The sequence below is a fragment of the Podarcis cretensis genome (assembly GCF_951804945.1).
Source record: "Podarcis cretensis genome assembly, chromosome: 2".
Taxonomy (NCBI): domain Eukaryota; kingdom Metazoa; phylum Chordata; class Lepidosauria; order Squamata; family Lacertidae; genus Podarcis; species Podarcis cretensis.
Genome location: NC_137171.1, coordinates 127,881,021 through 127,899,372, shown reverse-complemented (window position 1 = coordinate 127,899,372; position 18,352 = coordinate 127,881,021). Strand labels below are relative to the sequence as shown.

The 18,352-nt window shown below is 46.1% G+C and overlaps 2 protein-coding genes across 3 annotated transcripts in view; both read right to left on the bottom strand.

The window, feature by feature from the left end:
• The window catches only part of LOC307209506 (uncharacterized protein), a 267,574-nt gene that overhangs the window by 151,180 nt on the left and 98,042 nt on the right, over positions 1–18,352 (bottom strand). The gene's annotated exons all lie outside the window — the stretch shown is intronic.
• Positions 6,049–9,710, bottom strand: LOC307209900 (uncharacterized protein; the record flags this gene model as incomplete). Its single annotated transcript, XM_079965278.1, has 3 exons — positions 6,049–9,076; positions 9,334–9,639; positions 9,707–9,710. 3 exons carry the CDS (start codon positions 9,708–9,710, stop codon positions 7,116–7,118), a joined length of 2,271 nt encoding a protein of 756 aa, XP_079821404.1. The 3' UTR covers positions 6,049–7,115.

The window sequence follows — 18,352 nt, the reverse complement described above, 5'->3', positions numbered from 1 at the left end:
CACCGCCACAGCTTAAGAGGCCCAAGGGGCGGAGCCTGCCCTCACCGCCACAGCTTAAGAGGCCCAGGGGGCGGAGCCTGCCCTCACCGCCACAGCTTAAGAGGCCCAGGGGGCGGAGCCTGCCCTCACCGCCACAGCTTAAGAGGCCCAAGGGGCGGAGCCTGCCCTCACCGCCACAGCTTAAGAGGCCCAAGGGGCGGAGCCTGCCCTCACCGCCACAGCTTAAGAGGCCCAAGGGGCGGAGCCTGCCCTCACCGCCACAGCTTAAGAGGCCCAGGGGGCGGAGCCTGCCCTCACCGCCACAGCTTAAGAGGCCCAAGGGGCGGAGCCTGCCCTCACCGCCACAGCTTAAGAGGCCCAAGGGGCGGAGCCTGCCCTCACCGCCACAGCTTAAGAGGCCCAAGGGGCGGAGCCTGCCCTCACCGCCACAGCTTAAGAGGCCCAAGGGGCGGAGCCTGCCCTCACCGCCACAGCTTAAGAGGCCCAAGGGGCGGGGCCTGCCCTCACCGCCACAGCTTAAGAGGCCCAAGGGGCGGAGCCTGCCCTCACCGCCACAGCTTAAGAGGCCCAAGGGGCGGAGCCTGCCCTCACCGCCACAGCTTAAGAGGCCCAGGGGGCGGAGCCTGCCCTCACCGCCACAGCTTAAGAGGCCCAAGGGGCGGAGCCTGCCCTCACCGCCACAGCTTAAGAGGCCCAGGGGGCGGAGCCTGCCCTCACCGCCACAGCTTAAGAGGCCCAAGGGGCGGAGCCTGCCCTCACCGCCACAACTTAAGAGGCCCAAGGGGCGGAGCCTGCCCTCACCGCCACAGCTTAAGAGGCCCAAGGGGCGGAGCCTGCCCTCACCGCCACAGCTTAAGAGGCCCAAGGGGCGGAGCCTGCCCTCACCGCCACAGCTTAAGAGGCCCAAGGGGCGGAGCTTGCACTCACCGCCACAGCTTAAGAGGCCTGAGCAGCTACCTGCAGCAAGGGACAAAATGGTTTTAAATGTTTTAAGCTCTTTTAATTTGCAGCACCTTAAATGGTGGTTGTTAGTTATTATAATATTATATTATTTCATTATTTTATTTTTGCTTGGGGTGGGATAAGCATTTAGTCAGGGTGGGGAGTAGTTTAATTTGAGCGCTCTTGTTTCTTGCTTTGTTTTTTTTTAATTATTATTATTCTGTTAAGTTATTATATAGTTTGTATTTTGCTTTTTAAGGGGAAGGGTCAAGGCTGCCTGGGAGTGGGCCTCGGCCAATAGAGTGGCTGGGGCAGGTTCCACGGGGGGGGGGTGTATTGGGACACCCGATCTCAGTGATCACGGGCAGCAGGAGGAGTTACGCTAAGACCAGACCATGTCATTACCGAGGAGGCAGGTTTAGTCGTTGTTTGAGGACTATCCCTGCCTCCGGGTCTGGTCCTGACCGGAAGGATACAGGAATCAGCAAGGGAAACCCACATGACCTGAAAGTGTTGCTGTGCAATGCCAGGTCACTGATGACTAAAACCACTGCCATCCACGACCTGATTGTGGATGGAGGATTTGACCTGGCATGTGTGACAGAGACCTGGTTGGAGGAAGCAGATGGGCCTGTCCTTGCCGCTGCTTGCCCACCAGGTTTCTCTTACGCACAGCAACCCAGGCCTTGTGGGCGGGGAGGGGTGTTGCAGTGATTTTTAGGAAGTCATTAGTCTGCACCAGGCGTCCTATTGGGAAGACTCAGTTCTCTGAGCGCATGTTCTGGAAGCTGGGCAATAAGGGCAGTACAGGATTCCTTTTGGTGTACCGACCTCCCCGCTGCACCAAGGATCCCCTGCCCAAGCTGCTTCAGGTTGTGGCGGATGTTGTCCTGGAGACACCTAGTTTGGTTGTCCTAGGGGATTTTAACATCCATGCCGACACGACCTTACAAGGGGCTGCTCGGGACTTCATGGAAAGCATGGCCTCCATGGGGCTGTCCCTGAATAAGTCTGGCCCAACCCATAGCCGCGGACATGCCTTGGACCTGGTGTTTACCTCTATGGATGTTGGTGATCTGACACTAAGTAAAAGCGAAACGAAATAAGTACCATGGTCAGATCACTTCCTGGTGCAACTGGACTTCTCCGCGACCCATCTCCTCTGCAGGGAGGTGGGACCAATTCGGATGGTCTGCCCCTGCCACTTAATGGATCCAAATGGTTTCCAGAGAGTGGTAGGGGATGCTTTATCCCATGTTGATGGCCTTTCAGCTGATTCCCTGGTGGCCCGCTGGAATGCGGAGTTAACCAGGGCTATCGACTGTCTGGCTCCGAAGCGCCCTCTCCGATTGCATGGAGCCCGGACAGCCCCGTGGTTTTCCCCGGTGCTGAGGGTGTTGAAACAATCGTTGAGACGGCTAGAGCGCCGGTGGTGGAAAACTCATTCTGAATCAGACCGGACATGGGCTAGAGCTCAACGTCAGCCTACCAAGTGGCAATGGCGATGGCGAAGAGGGCCTTCTTCGCCGCCTCCATTGCATCTGCAGAAAACAGCAGGAGACTTTTTCAGGTGGTTCGCAATCCATCAGAACCACCTGTACCACCGGGGCCTGGTAGGGACCCCAAGATCTCCTGCAATGCTTTTGCAAAGTTTTTTGCAGGTAAAGTCGCTCAGATTCAGGAGGTAGACTCCACCGTGGGAGCAGGGCCAGGGCGGGAGAGTGCTAGAGTTCTGTCTGGTCCTGTTACATGGGATCAATTCCAATCTGTTACCTCCGAGGATGTGGACAGGCTGCTTGGACAAGTGAAACCGACCACCTGTCTCCTTGATCCTTGCCCATCCTGGCTAATAAAAGAGAGCTGGGAAGGGCTGGGTGATGGGCTCTGTGGGGTGGTGAATGCTTCCCTCTGTGAGGGAGCCTTCCCAGACCCGCTAAAAGAGGCGGTCATTAAACCGCTTCTTAAAAAACCATCTTTAGATGCGGCCACAATGGCCAACTATCGCCCAGTCTCAAATCTACCATTCTTGGTCAAGGTTATTGAGCGGGTGGTTGCTGAACAACTCCAAGCACGCCTGGAGGATGTGAACCATTTGGATCCCTTCCAATCGGGATTCAGGCCTCATCATGGGACTGAAACTGCCTTGGTCGCACTGGTTGATGATCTCTGGCGGGTTAGGGGCAAAGGTGAGAGCTGTTTCCTAGTTCTGCTGGATCTCTCAGCGGCGTTTGATACCATCGACCATAACATCCTTATGGACCGTCTAGAGGGGCTGGGAGCTGGGGGCACTGTCATACAGTGGTTCCGCTCCTTCCTCCTGGGCCGTGTTCAGAAAATGGTGGTGGGGGATGAGTGTTCAGACCCCTGGGCTCTCACTTGTGGGGTGCCTCAGGGTTCCATCCTCTCCCCCTTGCTTTTTCATATCTATATGAAGCCGCTGGAAGAGATCATCAGGAGGTTTGGACTGGGTGCTCATCAGTATGCAGATGACACCCAGCTCTACCTCTCTTTTAAATCAGAACCAGTGAAGGCGGTGAAGGTCCTGTGTGAGTGCCTGGAGGCGGTTGAAGAATGGATGGCGGCTAACAGATTGAGGTTGAATCCTGACGAGACGGAAGTACTGTTTTTGGGTAACAGGGAGCGTGTGGGTGATTCCCTGGTCATGAATGGGGTAACTGTGCCCCTGAAGGACCAGGTGCGCAGCTTGGGAGTCATTTTGGACTCACAGCTGTCCATGGAGGCGCAGGTTAACTCTGTGTCCAGGGCAGCTGTCTACCAGCTCCACCTGGTACACAGGCTAAGACCCTACCTGCCCACGGACTGTCTCGCCAGAGTGGTGCATGCTCTAGTTATCTCCCGCTTGGACTACTGCAATGCGCTCTACATGAGGTTACCTTTGAAGGTGACCCGGAAACTGCAATTAATCCAGAATGCGGCAGCTAGACTGGTGACTGGGAGTGGCCGCCGGGACCACATAACACCCATCTTGAAAGACCTACATTGGCTCCCAGTACGTTTCTGAGCACAATTCAAAGTGTTGGTGCTGACCTTTAAAGCCCTAAACGGCCTCGGTCCTGTATACCTGGAGCGTCTCCACCCCCATCGTTCAGCCCAGACACTGAGATCCAGTGCCGAGGGCCTTCTGGTGGTTCCCTCATTGCGAGAAATGAGGCTACAGGGAACCAGGCAGAGGGCCTTCTCGGTAGTGGCACCCTAGTCCACAATATTAATGGTAGGTTTATTGTAGCTGTGAGAGACAGAATAACAACTGAGAAACCCAGAAGACAAAGTCAAAGATTGATGAGGTTGGTTTTTTTTTCTTGTTCCTACTTTTCTCTTTCATTTATTCCCAATATCATACCAATCTTAATCCTTTATCTTATCTTGACAGCCACTGGCATGCAACTTTCATCATATTTAACAGATCTATATGTAAATAAACATGCATGATGAAAATTGTGCTCTTCTTGTTGTCCATCAATTGTTTTTGGTGCAGTCCCTCCTCAGAAGGCCCTATTTCGTTCCACCGTCTTACCTTCCAGGACTCTGGGCTGTCTTCCAGCTTTCCTTTGTTTGGTTAAAATTAAGACACATGTAATGTATTTTAACTGACTGATATTTTCCCAAACCGAAGAATCTTCTGGAAGAGACCACACTGTGCGATAGATTTCACAGTTAATACTTGTTTGGTTCCTCTAGAATCCAAGCTTGCTCCCCCTGAGCCCTAAGGGAAGCTTACAAAGATCAAAGATTCACCTTCACTTTTATAAACCCATATATGACAAAGGTCCATGCAAGCAGATGTGGTTTCCTGTGTGAAATATTCCCCAGTTGTAATCTGTCAGTTGTCTGCAGCCCCCTTTGAGAGGGACCCCTTTTTTCTAATGTGCCATCATTTGCACCATTTTAGCATCCCCAGCCGAAAAAATATTTAATCTTGTACAGTGGTGCCTCGGGTTACATACGCTTCAGGTTACAGACTCCGCTAACCCAGAAATAGTGCTTCAGGTTAAGAACTCTGGGGTTGCAGTTTTCAGGCTTGGGGACAGGGTGGTGACTGTTTTTGGCACCAAGTTCTGTCCATAAACCCCACTGAGTACAACGGGATCTACTCTAGGTCATTACTGTGCAGACCATGCCAGCCTTATGAAGTGGGGTGAGGAGCAAAAAAAATGAAATGGAAATCAATGGAGATGTTTAGAAATGGGGCTTCTGGTTCCGGTCTGCCTTAATGGATCCTGCTCCCAAGATAGCAGAGATTGATAGCAAAGAATAAACAAGGAAGCTTTGAGGGTAATTGTCCTTGCAAGCTCCCCCCAGGGCCCAGGGGGGAGTGAGCTTCACTCACAGATTGTCTTGATACCTGGCTCTTGCTCCACCATGGAATCTGAGAGGCAGATTGCCTATTGGTAGCCCTCCTACTTGGCCATTAAGAAGCAGAGGTACTTCTGTTTATTAGAGTGAAAGTAGAACTAATATACAGACATGTGCTGGAACAGAAGGAACAAGATCATAAACTGATACAAAGCCAAAACGATTCAAACTGCAAAAAAGACTTCCTTCGATGTAAAATATGGTATGGGGTGGGAACCTTTACTCTATATATATATATATATATATCATGTTTGCAACATAAATGATTCAGCAGCACGCACCCCCCCCCCCCCCGAATGCTAACAAACTGATAAAAAGCAAGAGGTGATAAAAGAGAATGGGATTATACTTCTGGATTACAATGAAAAAGAGAACTATGTGACAAAATTGAAATGGATTTAAAGTCCCAAAGTTTCACTATATTCCTATGGAAGGAAATGGAGTTTGAGCTTTGATGATTGGCTAAGGCTTTGGCAGGACGCCAGATCGTTATTGAGAGAGTTGGACGGAAGGAGAAGCTGGAGTCTTGCCAGAGCTTTGGAGGGATGCCAAATTACTCTCTATCTAGACTCAAACAATAACAAAAAAGGGAGAGAAGATGGCGTGTGACGCAGTTGAAATTACAGCCTCATTCTCTGTATTTCAACAAAGTCTCTCCATATCTTCAAACAAGCTGATACCTTGCCAATAATAATTAAAGCCCTCCACAAAGGACCGCACCATTAAACATCAAATTCTCAAGTTTTTTTTTTAATATAGTTTCACTTGCATTCCATTTCATTAATTGAATCTTTCTCCATGAGGCTTGCCAAATCATGAAGTAGCTGTCAGTACTGCAGTGTTTCATTCTATCATTGCACAGTGTGACACTGTGCCTTTAATTGCCTAATTACCTAATGTATCATCGTGTGAGAACGGGAGCTATTTCTATATCTCCTCCTCCTCCCCTCTGGTCCTTGCAACTGGCTTTTGCTGAAGGATACAGCTGCGTGAGTCAGCTCGTCGCTCTGTTGACTTCTTATCTTCTCGATGCTGCATTCCAACCAGAGTCTGCTTCTGCTGTACTCTGCTACTGCGGCGAAGTTCCTCACCATTCGGACAAGTGAAGGAGGGCGTTGGCCCAACAGTAGCAAGGATGAAAAAAGATGAGACGCTCACCTCACATCTTCTGTAGCAGAGCGACAAAAGTCCTTTCAAAGTCCGAATTCAAATCTTTGTTGAAAAACAGGAATGCTCCCGCTCATGGCGTTGGCATTGGAGATTTTCCAATTTGTGCAATGCTAAACAACCAGCGCCCCTGTCTCCACTGTAGCGAGTGGCAGTTATCGGACAGCGTGCGGGTGAAGGCACGTCCGTCCCATCCCTGCGGGGTTCAACAGGGATAATTACCCCCAGATTCACCTTCTTTAATTACACGACTAGGGTCCGGTGTCCTGGGAAAGCAGCCAAACGCCATAGGCCATCACACCGGAAATCTTCTCCAAAGTCTTTTTTTATATTTTCTCTCTGATAGTAAGAGCTGACAGTGAAAAGGAATTCTCTCTGAAGGGGGTGGATCTTCATTGGGGGGTTTTAAGAAGAAGCTGGATGGCCACCTGTCATGGATGCTTGAAATGAGAATTCTGGAAGGGGTTGGACTAGATTCTGAATCTATGATTCTATACTTCACCCTGGTGTGAGATCTTAAATTGACTTTTGAACAAGTGAAATTTTATACACATTCCATGTGCTGATATGCTTTCAACCCCGTATGAATTATTTGGTGGGCCATGAATGAATCTTTTCCCACATTTCAAACACTAAACCATTTTCTCTCTTGTATGGATTCTTTGATGGGAAGTGAGATTGATGCTATGACTGAAGCTCTTCCCACATTGCAAGCACTGAAAGGGTTTCTCCCCTGTATGAATTCTGTGATGGGAAGTGAGTTCACCACTCAGACGAAAGCTCTTTCCACATTCCAAGCACTGATAGGGTTTCTCCCCTGTATGAATTCTTTGATGGGAAGTGAGACCATCCTTCCGATTGAAGCTCTTTCCACATTCCAAGCACTGATAGGGTTTCTCCCCTGTATGAATTCTTTGATGGGAAGTGAGTTCACCACTCACACGAAAGCTTTCCCCACATTCCAAGCACTGATAGGGTTTCTCCCCTGTATGAATTCTTTGATGGGAAGTGAGATTCCCCTCCTGACTGAAGCTCTTTCCACACTCCAAGCACTGATAGGGTTTTTCTCCTGTATGAATTCTTTGGTGGGAAGTGAGATTGGCGCTGTAACTGAAGCTTTTCCCACATTCCAAGCACTGATAGGGTTTCTCCCCTGTATGAATTCTTTGATGTGAAGTGAGATTCCCCTCCTGACTGAAGCTCTTTCCACACTCCAAGCACTGATAGGGTTTCTCTCCTGTATGAATTCTTTGATGGGAAGTGAGTTCACGACTCAGACGAAAGCTCTTCCCACATTCGAAGCACTGATGGGGTTTCTCCCCTGTATGAATTCTTTGATGGGAAGTGAGATCACCACTCAGACGAAAGCTCTTCCCACATTCGAAGCACTGATAGGGTTTTTCCCCTGTATGAATTCTTTGATGGGAAGTGAGATGGGAGCTGTAACTGAAGCTCTTCCCACATTCCAAGCACTGATAGGGTTTCTCCCCTGTATGAATTCTTTGATGGGAAGTGAGATGGCAGCTCCTCCTGAAGCTCTTTCCACATTCCAAGCACTGATAGGGTTTCTCCCCTGTATGAATTCTTTGATGTGAAGTGAGATTCCCCTCCTGACTGAAGCTCTTTCCACACTCCAAGCACTGATAGGGTTTCTCTCCTGTATGAATTCTTTGATGGGAAGTGAGTTCACGACTCAGACGAAAGCTCTTCCCACATTCGAAGCACTGATGGGGTTTCTCCCCTGTATGAATTCTTTGATGGGAAGTGAGATCACCACTCAGACGAAAGCTCTTCCCACATTCGAAGCACTGATAGGGTTTTTCCCCTGTATGAATTCTTTGATGGGAAGTGAGATGGGAGCTGTAACTGAAGCTCTTCCCACATTCCAAGCACTGATAGGGTTTCTCCCCTGTATGAATTATTTGATGGGAAGTGAGATGGGTGCTTTGACTGAAGCTCTTTCCACATTCCAAGCACTGATAGGGTTTCTCCCCTGTATGAATTCTTTGATGTGAAGTGAGATTCCCCTCCTGACTGAAGCTCTTTCCACACTCCAAGCACTGATAGGGTTTCTCCCCTGTATGAATTCTTTGATGGGAAGTGAGTTCACAACTCAGACGAAAGCTCTTCCCACATTCGAAGCACTGATAGGGTTTTTCCCCTGTATGAATTCTTTGATGCAAAGTGAGACTATCCTTCCGATTGAAGCTCTTTTCACACTCCAAGCACTGATAGGGTTTCTCCCCTGTATGAATTCTTTGATGGGAAGTGAGATGGGTGCTTCGACTAAAGCTCTTTCCACATTCCAAGCACTGATAGGGCTTCTCCCCTGTATGAATTATTTGATGAGAAGTGAGATGGGCCCTCTGGCTGAAGCTCTTTCCACACTCCAAGCACTGATACGATTTCTCCCTACTCTGTGTTATTTCGTGTGAAGTGAGGCTCTTCCTTCGAATGAAGCTCTTTCTTTGACGGGAGGTGCACTGGGAGCTCTGACGGATGTTCTCTCCACACTCTGAATATTTATATGACTTCTCCACTATGTGGATTCTGTTGTGCTCCCCCTTGTTCTTCCCTTCTGATTCATCACCATCTGCAATAAAGAGAGAAGCTAATTAGAGGAAATGGGAACTCCAGATTATTGAACAATGTTAATGAATGCTTGTGACAGAGGAAGAACTGAAGAGAATGAGATGTGAGGCCGTCCTATAGGTTTTACTGTTTTTGTTTTCTGGTATTAACTGAGATATTTCTTGGCTTTTATCTGGGATAGATTTTGTTCTGGCATGATCGTGGAATCCACTCCATCTGCAATCACAACTTATATTATGATCCAACAGGGATCCTTACTGAGAGAGTCCACGATCCCACGATTCTCCTCCTTGACCTCTTTATGCTGAGCTCTCTGGTCAGGATCCAGCAACGTCCACGCCTTGTCTGTGAAACAAACAGCAACATCTTCACCTGAACACTCCCCATCAGAAGTTATTTCAATCTGGTTGGTCCAAATTTTAATTGACAGATGGCAATATATACAACTTAGAAGTATATTCTGTGACGGTGCTAATTGCTTTATGGCCCCAATTAGCCCCAGTTTATTGCGGTCCGGCACACTTCTTAGCCAAGCTGCGCCAACCTTCTTCCCTCCGGTTTCGCCTTGCAGAGTAAAAACACAGCGGAACAAAACTGTTGCTGCTTGCTTAGATCCAAACACAACAAGCACTCATGAGTCCAAATTAACAGTTCTTTATTGCAGCAAAATATTTACAGCTCAGCATTTCTCAGATTCTCCTGGACTGCTAGCATTCATGGCTGCCTCCTGCCTCCGTCTCTCTCAGGCAGCAGACACACAACAGTGAGGAACGACTCCTCCCTCTTTCTGAATCACGTGACAGGAATTGAGGGACATCACACAGAACTCTTTAACCCTATGAGTTCTGAAAACACTAACATATTCAACTCGGATCAAAAGAAAGGATTTGCAAAAGAAGATTCGAAATTTAAAGTCACAGTGATAAAGAACAACAATTGTTATCCAAAACCTATAATCTTTTATTGGACTGGGAATTGATGGAGGAAGAAGTGAAAGAAACGATGATTAAATGTTACAGATAGGTAGCCGTGTTGGTCTGCCATAGTCAAAACAAAAAAAATTCCTTCCAGTAGCACCTTAAAGACCAACTAAGTTAGTTCTTGGTATGAGCTTTCGTGTGCATTCGTGTGTATCTGAAGAAGTGTGCATGCACACGAAAGCTCATACCAAGAACTAACTTAGTTGGTCTTTAAGGTGCTACTGGAAGGAATTTTTTTTGTGATGATTAAATGGTCTTAGGATCTCGGACATACTATCTATCTGTTGGGAACGGTGGAACGGAAAGGTGGAACGGAAATATCCTAACATCCTCCCCCTTTCCGTGTAACCTGTAGTACCTGTGGTTCAACCCAATTGCAACCTCTGTACGTAAACCTTAAGTTGTTCTCTGTTAACAACTTTAGACAACAGATCAGCAGGAATTTCATTTCCTGGCATGTAGGACACCTGAATCAGTCCTTTCTGAATACACTCTCTTGCACGATGTAGCTTAATCTGCAAGTACTTGGTTCTTTGCTTGCAACTCTCTGAGTTCAGCAAAGCCAAACAGGATCTATTGTCTTGATACACTTGTATAGGACATTTCACAGAAATCCCAATGTCCTTAAACAGTTGCATCAACCATTCACAATCCAAGAGTGAAAATGACAGAGCATTGAGTTCTGCTTCACAGGAACGTAGGCTCACTGTCGTCTGCTTTTTGCATAACCAGTCAAACAGACAGTGGTTGTACATGTAGCATACTCCAGAAGTGCTTGTACCATCCGTGGTGTCACTTCCAAAACTGGCATCTGCAAAGATTTCAAGATCTCCAGTCTTCTGACTGGTGAACCTCAGCCTGTAGTGCATAGTCCCTTTCAAATAGCGGGCTATGCGCTTCAGAGCTTTCCAATCCTGAACAGTAGGATTGTTAGCATGTCTGCTGAGCAGGTTAGTGCTTACAGCAATGTCAGGTCTTGAGCATCTAGCAATGAAATTCAACTTGCCTAGAATGCATCTGTACAGCGTTGTGTCAGAAAACGCTTCAGCAGTACTATCTACCTGGTAACCTGTCACCATCGGTGTGTCTGCTGGGTTTGCATCAACCAAATTCAACCTGGTTAATACATCAGCAATTTTCTGTGTTTGGTGTACCAGAAAATTACCTGCTTGGTCCCTCTCCACCTGCAGAGAAAGATAGTTGGATACCTCACCAAGATCCTTCATGTCAAAGTGCTCCTTCAGCTGAGCTAGGGTGCTTTTGTAAAAAGCCTGATTCTTCCAAAACACCAGAAGATCATCAACAAAACATAAACAATACAGTTTGTTTTACCGGTACCAGTTCCCAAGTTTGATTCCTGTTCAAGGAATCAACTTCAGCCTTCATGGCATTAAGCCAAGGCTCAGCATCTTTAGAGGATAACTCCTGAACCTCTTTGAAGCTTGAAGGTTCCCACACCTTCTCTGAGCTACTAAGAACAGCAGTTGCTGTCTTAGCAAACTCATCAGCAAATCTCTTCGGAGGTCTGCCTTTGGTCGCCCTTTCAGACCTGCGAACCAGACACAAGTCTTCTGGACTCATCTCCTCCCTCTTAGGAGAAAAGTGACCAATGGTGAACAGTGGTTCCTCCAGTTCATTGTCAGACGCATCAGATGGTCTGACTGAGGCCTTTGCGCTCTTGTAGTCTGCTGTGCCATCACTGTCACTGACACCAGCAGCAGCGCCACCAACTGAACTGGAATCCGAACTCTGATCATCATCATCATCCTCATCCTCAGCTTTCTCAACATTATCTGGTTTGTGCACATCACCTTCATCCTCCTCTGGGTAACTCTGGAAAATTCCCACATTTTCCCCCCACTTAGGATTGTACTCTTGGTGAACTTTATGGACTTAAGAGTTAGTCATCCATACCCTGTATGCACCTTTTTCATACCCATGAACAAACCATGTGCCCCACGCTTCCCAAGCTTGTTGCTTTGTGGGGTGTGTACCCACATGTCAGAACCAAAGATTCTCATGTGCTTGACGTTCGGTTTTTTACCAAACATTTTCTCGTAGGGAGTGCAACCTATAGGTGATGACAGTCTGCGATTTAAGGAATAAGTAAACGTCGACAGAGCTTCCCCCCAAAACTTCTCAGGGAGGTTGGCATCATGCAACAAGGTTTTTAGGCCTTGAAGCAAAGTTTGGTTTGCTCGCTCAGCAAGCCCATTCATCCATGGCGATCTAGGCGTTGACAAGTCATGCTGGATTCCCTTCTCAGTCAAGAAAGCTTCAAACTGCTGAGAAGTTTTAAAAACCACATTGTTAGGAAAGCTCTATTTAATGTTTGGACTCGCTATAAAGATTTGTTGGAAAACAAAACCCCAAGGTGGTTGTCGCCAATGGAAGCCAAGGAGGTCGGTATGAACTTCTTCAACAGAATAAAGGCAATCTATATGGAGCAAAAGGCCAAATTGATTATAAACAACGTGGTGTCAGAAGAAATAATGGTAGCGAAGGGTACAAGACAGGGTTGCCCACTCTCCCCTTTGCTATTTATAATAGTACTGGAAGTACTTCTGAACTCAATAAGACAAAATAAGAAAATAAAAGGGATTAGAATTGGTCAAAATGAATATAAAGTTAAGGCGTTCGCAGAAGATTTAGTAATAACAACAGAAGACCCACTGAACTCAATAAAAGAGATATTGGAAGAACTGGATCAATTTGGTAAGGTGGCTGGTTTTAAGTTAAACAAAAGAAAGACTAAAATAATGGTGAAGAATTTAGATTCGAAGGCAATCGAGGAATTACAACAACAAACAGAAATAGAAGTGGCCAAAAAGGTAAAATATCTAGGAATATGGATAACCCCGAAAAATATAGACCTATTTAAGAATAACTATGAGCAGGTATGGAAAGAGATAAAAAAGGACTTGGAGAGGTGGGGGAAGCGGAGATTGTCATTCTGGGGTAGGATAGCTTTAATTAAGATGAACGTTCTCCCGAGAATGTTATTTCTGTTCCAGAACTTACCGATAATCAAGGGCACTAAGATATTTAAAGAGTGGCAAAGAGGAATCTCAAAATATGTCTGGTAGGGCAAAAAACCAAGGATTAAGTTTAAGTTGTTAACAAAAGCTAAAGAAAGAGGGGGATTCGCTCTGCCAGATCTGAAATTATATTATGAGGCATCGTGCCTTTGCTGGGTGAAAACGTGGATAAAATTGAAAAATAAGGAACTATTAGACCTGGAGGGGTTCGACAATAGAGCAGGATGGCATGCGTACTTATGGCAGGGGAAGAGGAAACACAAGGGTTTCGCAACGCATATTTTTAAAGGCCCCCTAATGGAAGTTTGGGAGAGGAATAGATTTTTACTAGAACCTAAAGTACCACACTGGCTATCCCCATTGGAAGTTATGAGCGTGAAAAAAGTAAACATGAGAGGTGATTGGGTAACTTATGAACAAAAGTAGGGGGGACATGGAAACTGAAACCATATGACCAGGTTAAAGAAAAAGTCTATGATTGGTTACACTATTTCCAAATAAACGAAATGTTTAGACAAGACGTTAAAGAGAGAGGATACGCGGATAAAGAATCTAAATTCCAGACTGAAATAATAAACAATGATTACAAAATTCTTTCTAAAACGTATAATATGCTATTAGAGTATAACTTGATAGATGAGGAAGTGAAGTCTGTGATGATTCATTGGGCAAGGGACATCGGCCATAATATATACTATGAAGAATGGGAGAAACTCTGGAAAAAAAATCTTAAATTTACAGCTTGCATAACGTTAAAAGAGAACCTCATGAAGATGTTTTACCGTTGGTATATAACACCTGCAAAATTAGCAAAAATATATAAAACTTGCAATAAATGCTGGAAATGCAGGGAAAAAGAGGGATCCTTCTTCCACATGTGGTGGGACTGCAGAAAGGTCAAAGGCTTTTGGAAAAGTGTATATAATGAAATGAAAAGTATATTAAGATATAACTTTGGGAAAAAGCCGGAGGCTTTTCTGTTAGGCCTAGCAGGAAGTGATATAAAGAACAATGACAGTAAATTCTTTCAATATGCAACAATGGCCGCAAGGGTCCTATTGGCCCAAAATTGGAAACAACAGAACATACCGACGCTTGAGGAATGGAGAGCAAAACTACTAGAATACGCGGAGATGGACAGATTGACGGGGAAAATTAGATATTTAAAAGACCAAAGGTTCATTGAGGACTGGGGGAAATTTGTGGAATATCTGGAAAATATAAGTGAAGGTCAGATAACGCTAGTTGGGTTTAAAAAAGCTCTGTGAAAAGGTTGGAATATTGTCTAAAGAGAAAAAGAAGGAAAGAGAAAATAATGTCAATATAAGCTAGGATTTGTGTGAATTTGTTAAATTAGGGTATGGATGATGTCAGGGGTTCAGGAGCAGAGGCACAGGGAAGAGAGGAGATGGAGAGCGAAGGGGAAGTATCCGAGGGGAGCGTAGGAGAAGAGGACAGTGGACCGAGGGATTCCATGAGCCTCTCCAGCGAATCGGAAGATTCACAGAAGGGGGCGCCAGTGGCCAGGGGTAGGGGGTTCCCAAGGGGAACGTCCCAGGAGCAAGGGGGCAGCAGGGACTCCCAGAGCAGTAGTTGGAAATCAGGACCAGCTTCCCCACCAGAGCAGAGTGGGGGGGAAAGAGTCCCAAGGATCAGGGCCAGTGCATTCCCCACCAGGGAGAGAAGATAAGGCAGGGCTGACCACATCTCCATCGGAGAGTCAGACAACGGAGGGGAGGTCAGATCCGGCCAGTATCCCGGAAGAGGGAAGCAGTGACAGAAGTAGTGTAACGGTCAGGAGGAAGGTCACTGGGTTGGCGTGAGAGGCAAGTTCAAATGTACAGGAGCGCGGGACAGCAGAGAATGAGGATTGGGAACCGGGTCCTAAAGCCCGCCGGAGGCAGGGGGAGGAGCTAAGCGACTCAGCGTCGGAAGAGTCCAGAAAGGGCAATGCCCCAGCGGGCAGGAGGACCCAGAGGAGGAGAGAGCAGTGTAAAAGGTGGAGCAGGGCTAGGATCTTAAACTGGTGTCATAGGGGAGGAGACTCAGACGGGACTTCGCCGGTCTAGGCTTTAAGACGTAGAGCTGCGCGCTGCGGCTTTGAAATGGAAGCTAAACCTCAATAAAGACTTTTGTACATAACGACAGCCTGGTGTTGGTCCTCTGTGAGCTGGGACCTAGAGGCAGCTCTGACAGATGATTTCAGGGGAAGCTGAAGGAAGTCTTATAGAAAGAAATCTGTGATAACAAGGCGTAAACTGTTTTACTTTCTTGTTTGTTATGATTTAAAAAACAATAAAAATTATGCAGGAAAAAAAAAGGAGGTGAAAAAACTCAATATGGAATCCAAATGGCCAAAATACTGTGAAATCTTAGGACAAGAGGGTGAAAAAGTGAAACTACAGTTATGAGAAACTGAAGTTTAAAGTACGAGATTGGCTCCATTATTATCAAATAATGGAGGTATATAAACAAGACAGGAAAATTGGCTTCCAAGTGGAGAGATCAAAACTAGAAACAGAATTGTTAGATTCCAATACTAAGAATTTGTCAAGAATGTATAATTTGTTGCTGAAATGGAATACACAAGAAGAAACAGTAAAATCAGCAATGATTAAGTGGGCACAAGACATTGGTCATATTATGTTTGCTGACTGGGAACAGTTATGGACCACCGGTATAAAGTTTACGGCATGTAATGCCTTAAGAGAGAATATTATGAAAATGATTTACAGGTGGTACATGACCCCAGTCAAGCTTGCTAAAATTTATCATTTGCCCAATAACAAATGCTGGAAATGTAATGCAACTGAAGGTACTTTCTATCACCTTTGGTGGACATGCCCGAGGATTAAGGCCTTCTGGGAAATGATCTATAATGAAATGAAGAAGGTACTTAAATGTACCTTTTATAAGAAACCAGAGGCTTTTCTCCTGGGCATGGTCGGCCAATTGGTGTCAAAGAGAGACAGGACTTTTTTTATGTACGCTACTACAGCAGCAAGGCTACTTATAGCAAAGTATTGGAAGACACAAGAACTACTCACTCTGGAAGAATGGCAGATGAAGGTGATCGACTACATGGGATTGGCCGAGATGACTGGCAGAATCCGTGACCAAGGAAAAGAGACGGTGGAGGAAGATTGGAAGAAATTTAAAGTTTATCTTAAGAATGATTATAAAATTAATGAGTGCTAAAATGTCGAGGTTAGAGAAAAAGAGAGGATTACAGCTGTAAATGATTAGGTAAGAGAGAAGGGGGAAAAGAGTAATTAGTTAAATTAAGTCAGGATTTGCTGAAAGAAATTTGGAAATAGGGATGCAGAAAGGGGAGGTATGGGGAAGTCGGAGAAGCAATGTTTATGAAAAGAAGGTTTTGAAATTATATTTGTGTGTGTTTATGTGTTTGTTTGTCTCTGTATAGTGCATTGTATTGTGTTTAATATGTGTTGGAAAATTAATAAAAATATAATAATAATAATAATAATAAAACTGCTGAGAAGTGAACTCCCCGCCCCGATCAGTAAAGAGACAGCCAATACGTTTACCATGAACATTTTACAACCAAGCACAGAATGCCTTGAACTTAGGGAATGCTTGCGATTTCTGCTCAAGCATAAACACATGAATGTACCTAGAAAAAGAATCAATTAGAACCATGAAGTACCTTGCTCCTCCTAAAGAGGGCGCAAGTGGACCAACCAGGTCTGCGTGCACTAGCTGGTAGGGTTTAGAAGCCTGCCTGCTAGACTCCTTGCTTTTGGAGCAACCTTCACCTTGTTCTCTGCACAAGATACACATTTCATGTGATACTTACAAGGTTTGATGTTCAAACCTTCAACCAACCCAGGCATCTTGGCCAGCGCCTGCCAAGACATGTGACAAAATCTTCGATGTGCTTCATGAATGCATCTGCATGAAGAACCTTGTTAGTTTGTGCAACACAACAAGAATCAACATTAGACACAACAGCATTGTCATCGTAAGTTATACAGAATAAACCATCTATAAACTTTGCATGCAAAATGTCCTCTTTGCCTTTCCTGATGACACAGACGTTCCTCTTGAAGGAAATCTAAAAACCACGCCCAGTCAGCTGTGGGACACTGAGCAAATTGTCTGCCACACCTGGAACAAAAAGTACATCTCTGATGGTAGTGTGCAGACTTGCAAGTTTCACAGTCCCTTTTCCTGCAATTTGCAACGTCCTTCCACCAGCCAGGTGGATCTCTCCGTCTTGAGGTTTGAGGGAGATAAACAGGTGCTTATCCTTTGATAAATGGCGGGTAGCGCCAGAGTCCACAATAAACCTGGCTTTAGCCTTTGGAGCAGCTTTTCTGGCAAGCAAAACCTTGTTTCCCACCGGCGTGGGCTTTTGCTGCTTGCCCCCCTGCTCCTGGCCATCAGACTTGCCTTTAGCCTTTGGTGAAGCTGTGCCAGCAAACAAAACCTTGTTTTCCACAGGCGTGGGCTCTTCACCCTCCCTCTGCTTCGGGCCATCTGCAGGCATCTTGCTCTGTTTACCTCTGGCCTTCCGGCCTCTGCAAAGGCGATGACCTTGGTTCCCACGAGAAACAGAGCTCTCAGCTGCCGACTCCTTGGCTCCCCCTGGAGGCTGGAATGCTGCCTGGGATGACATCACAGTCAGCTCCCCCTGCAGCTTGCAACCGGTGCCCTCAGCATCCCTGCATTCATTCGCATTCTGGGAAACAGCCAGGACCTCCGATGCATTCACACTCTGGGCATTCAGACTCTGAGCTGGGATGACTGGCAGATGAGCTTTCTTCAAAGCATTCCACATCTTACGTGCAGTCGTATTTCCAGCTAGCGTTTTTATTTCCTCCAGAGAGACGGACAAGACGATTAGGTCTATGGCCCGTGAATCCTGGGCCCTCCATCTATCAGTCAGAGGAACTGGAGGGGCTTCAGACACAGTATGCCACACTCCATACTGACGCAGCAAACTCTCACACCATTTTGCCCAGGTCTGATAATTTTTCCCATTTAACTTTGGGCATTCAGCAGCTTCAGAGGCTTGGAAAAACTCCATTTCATTTTTAATTTTTTAAGTAATTTTTATTGGGTTTTCACATTTTAAAAACACACACAGATGAAAACAAAAACAAAACATGTATAATTTCATAACCTTACTTTCTTAACCCCACTCCCTGACTTCCCCCCACCCCCCTTCATACATCCCAAATCCAATAATTAGCTCAGCAGGTTCTTATCTCTCTTCTTTAGCATATTATTGTTATT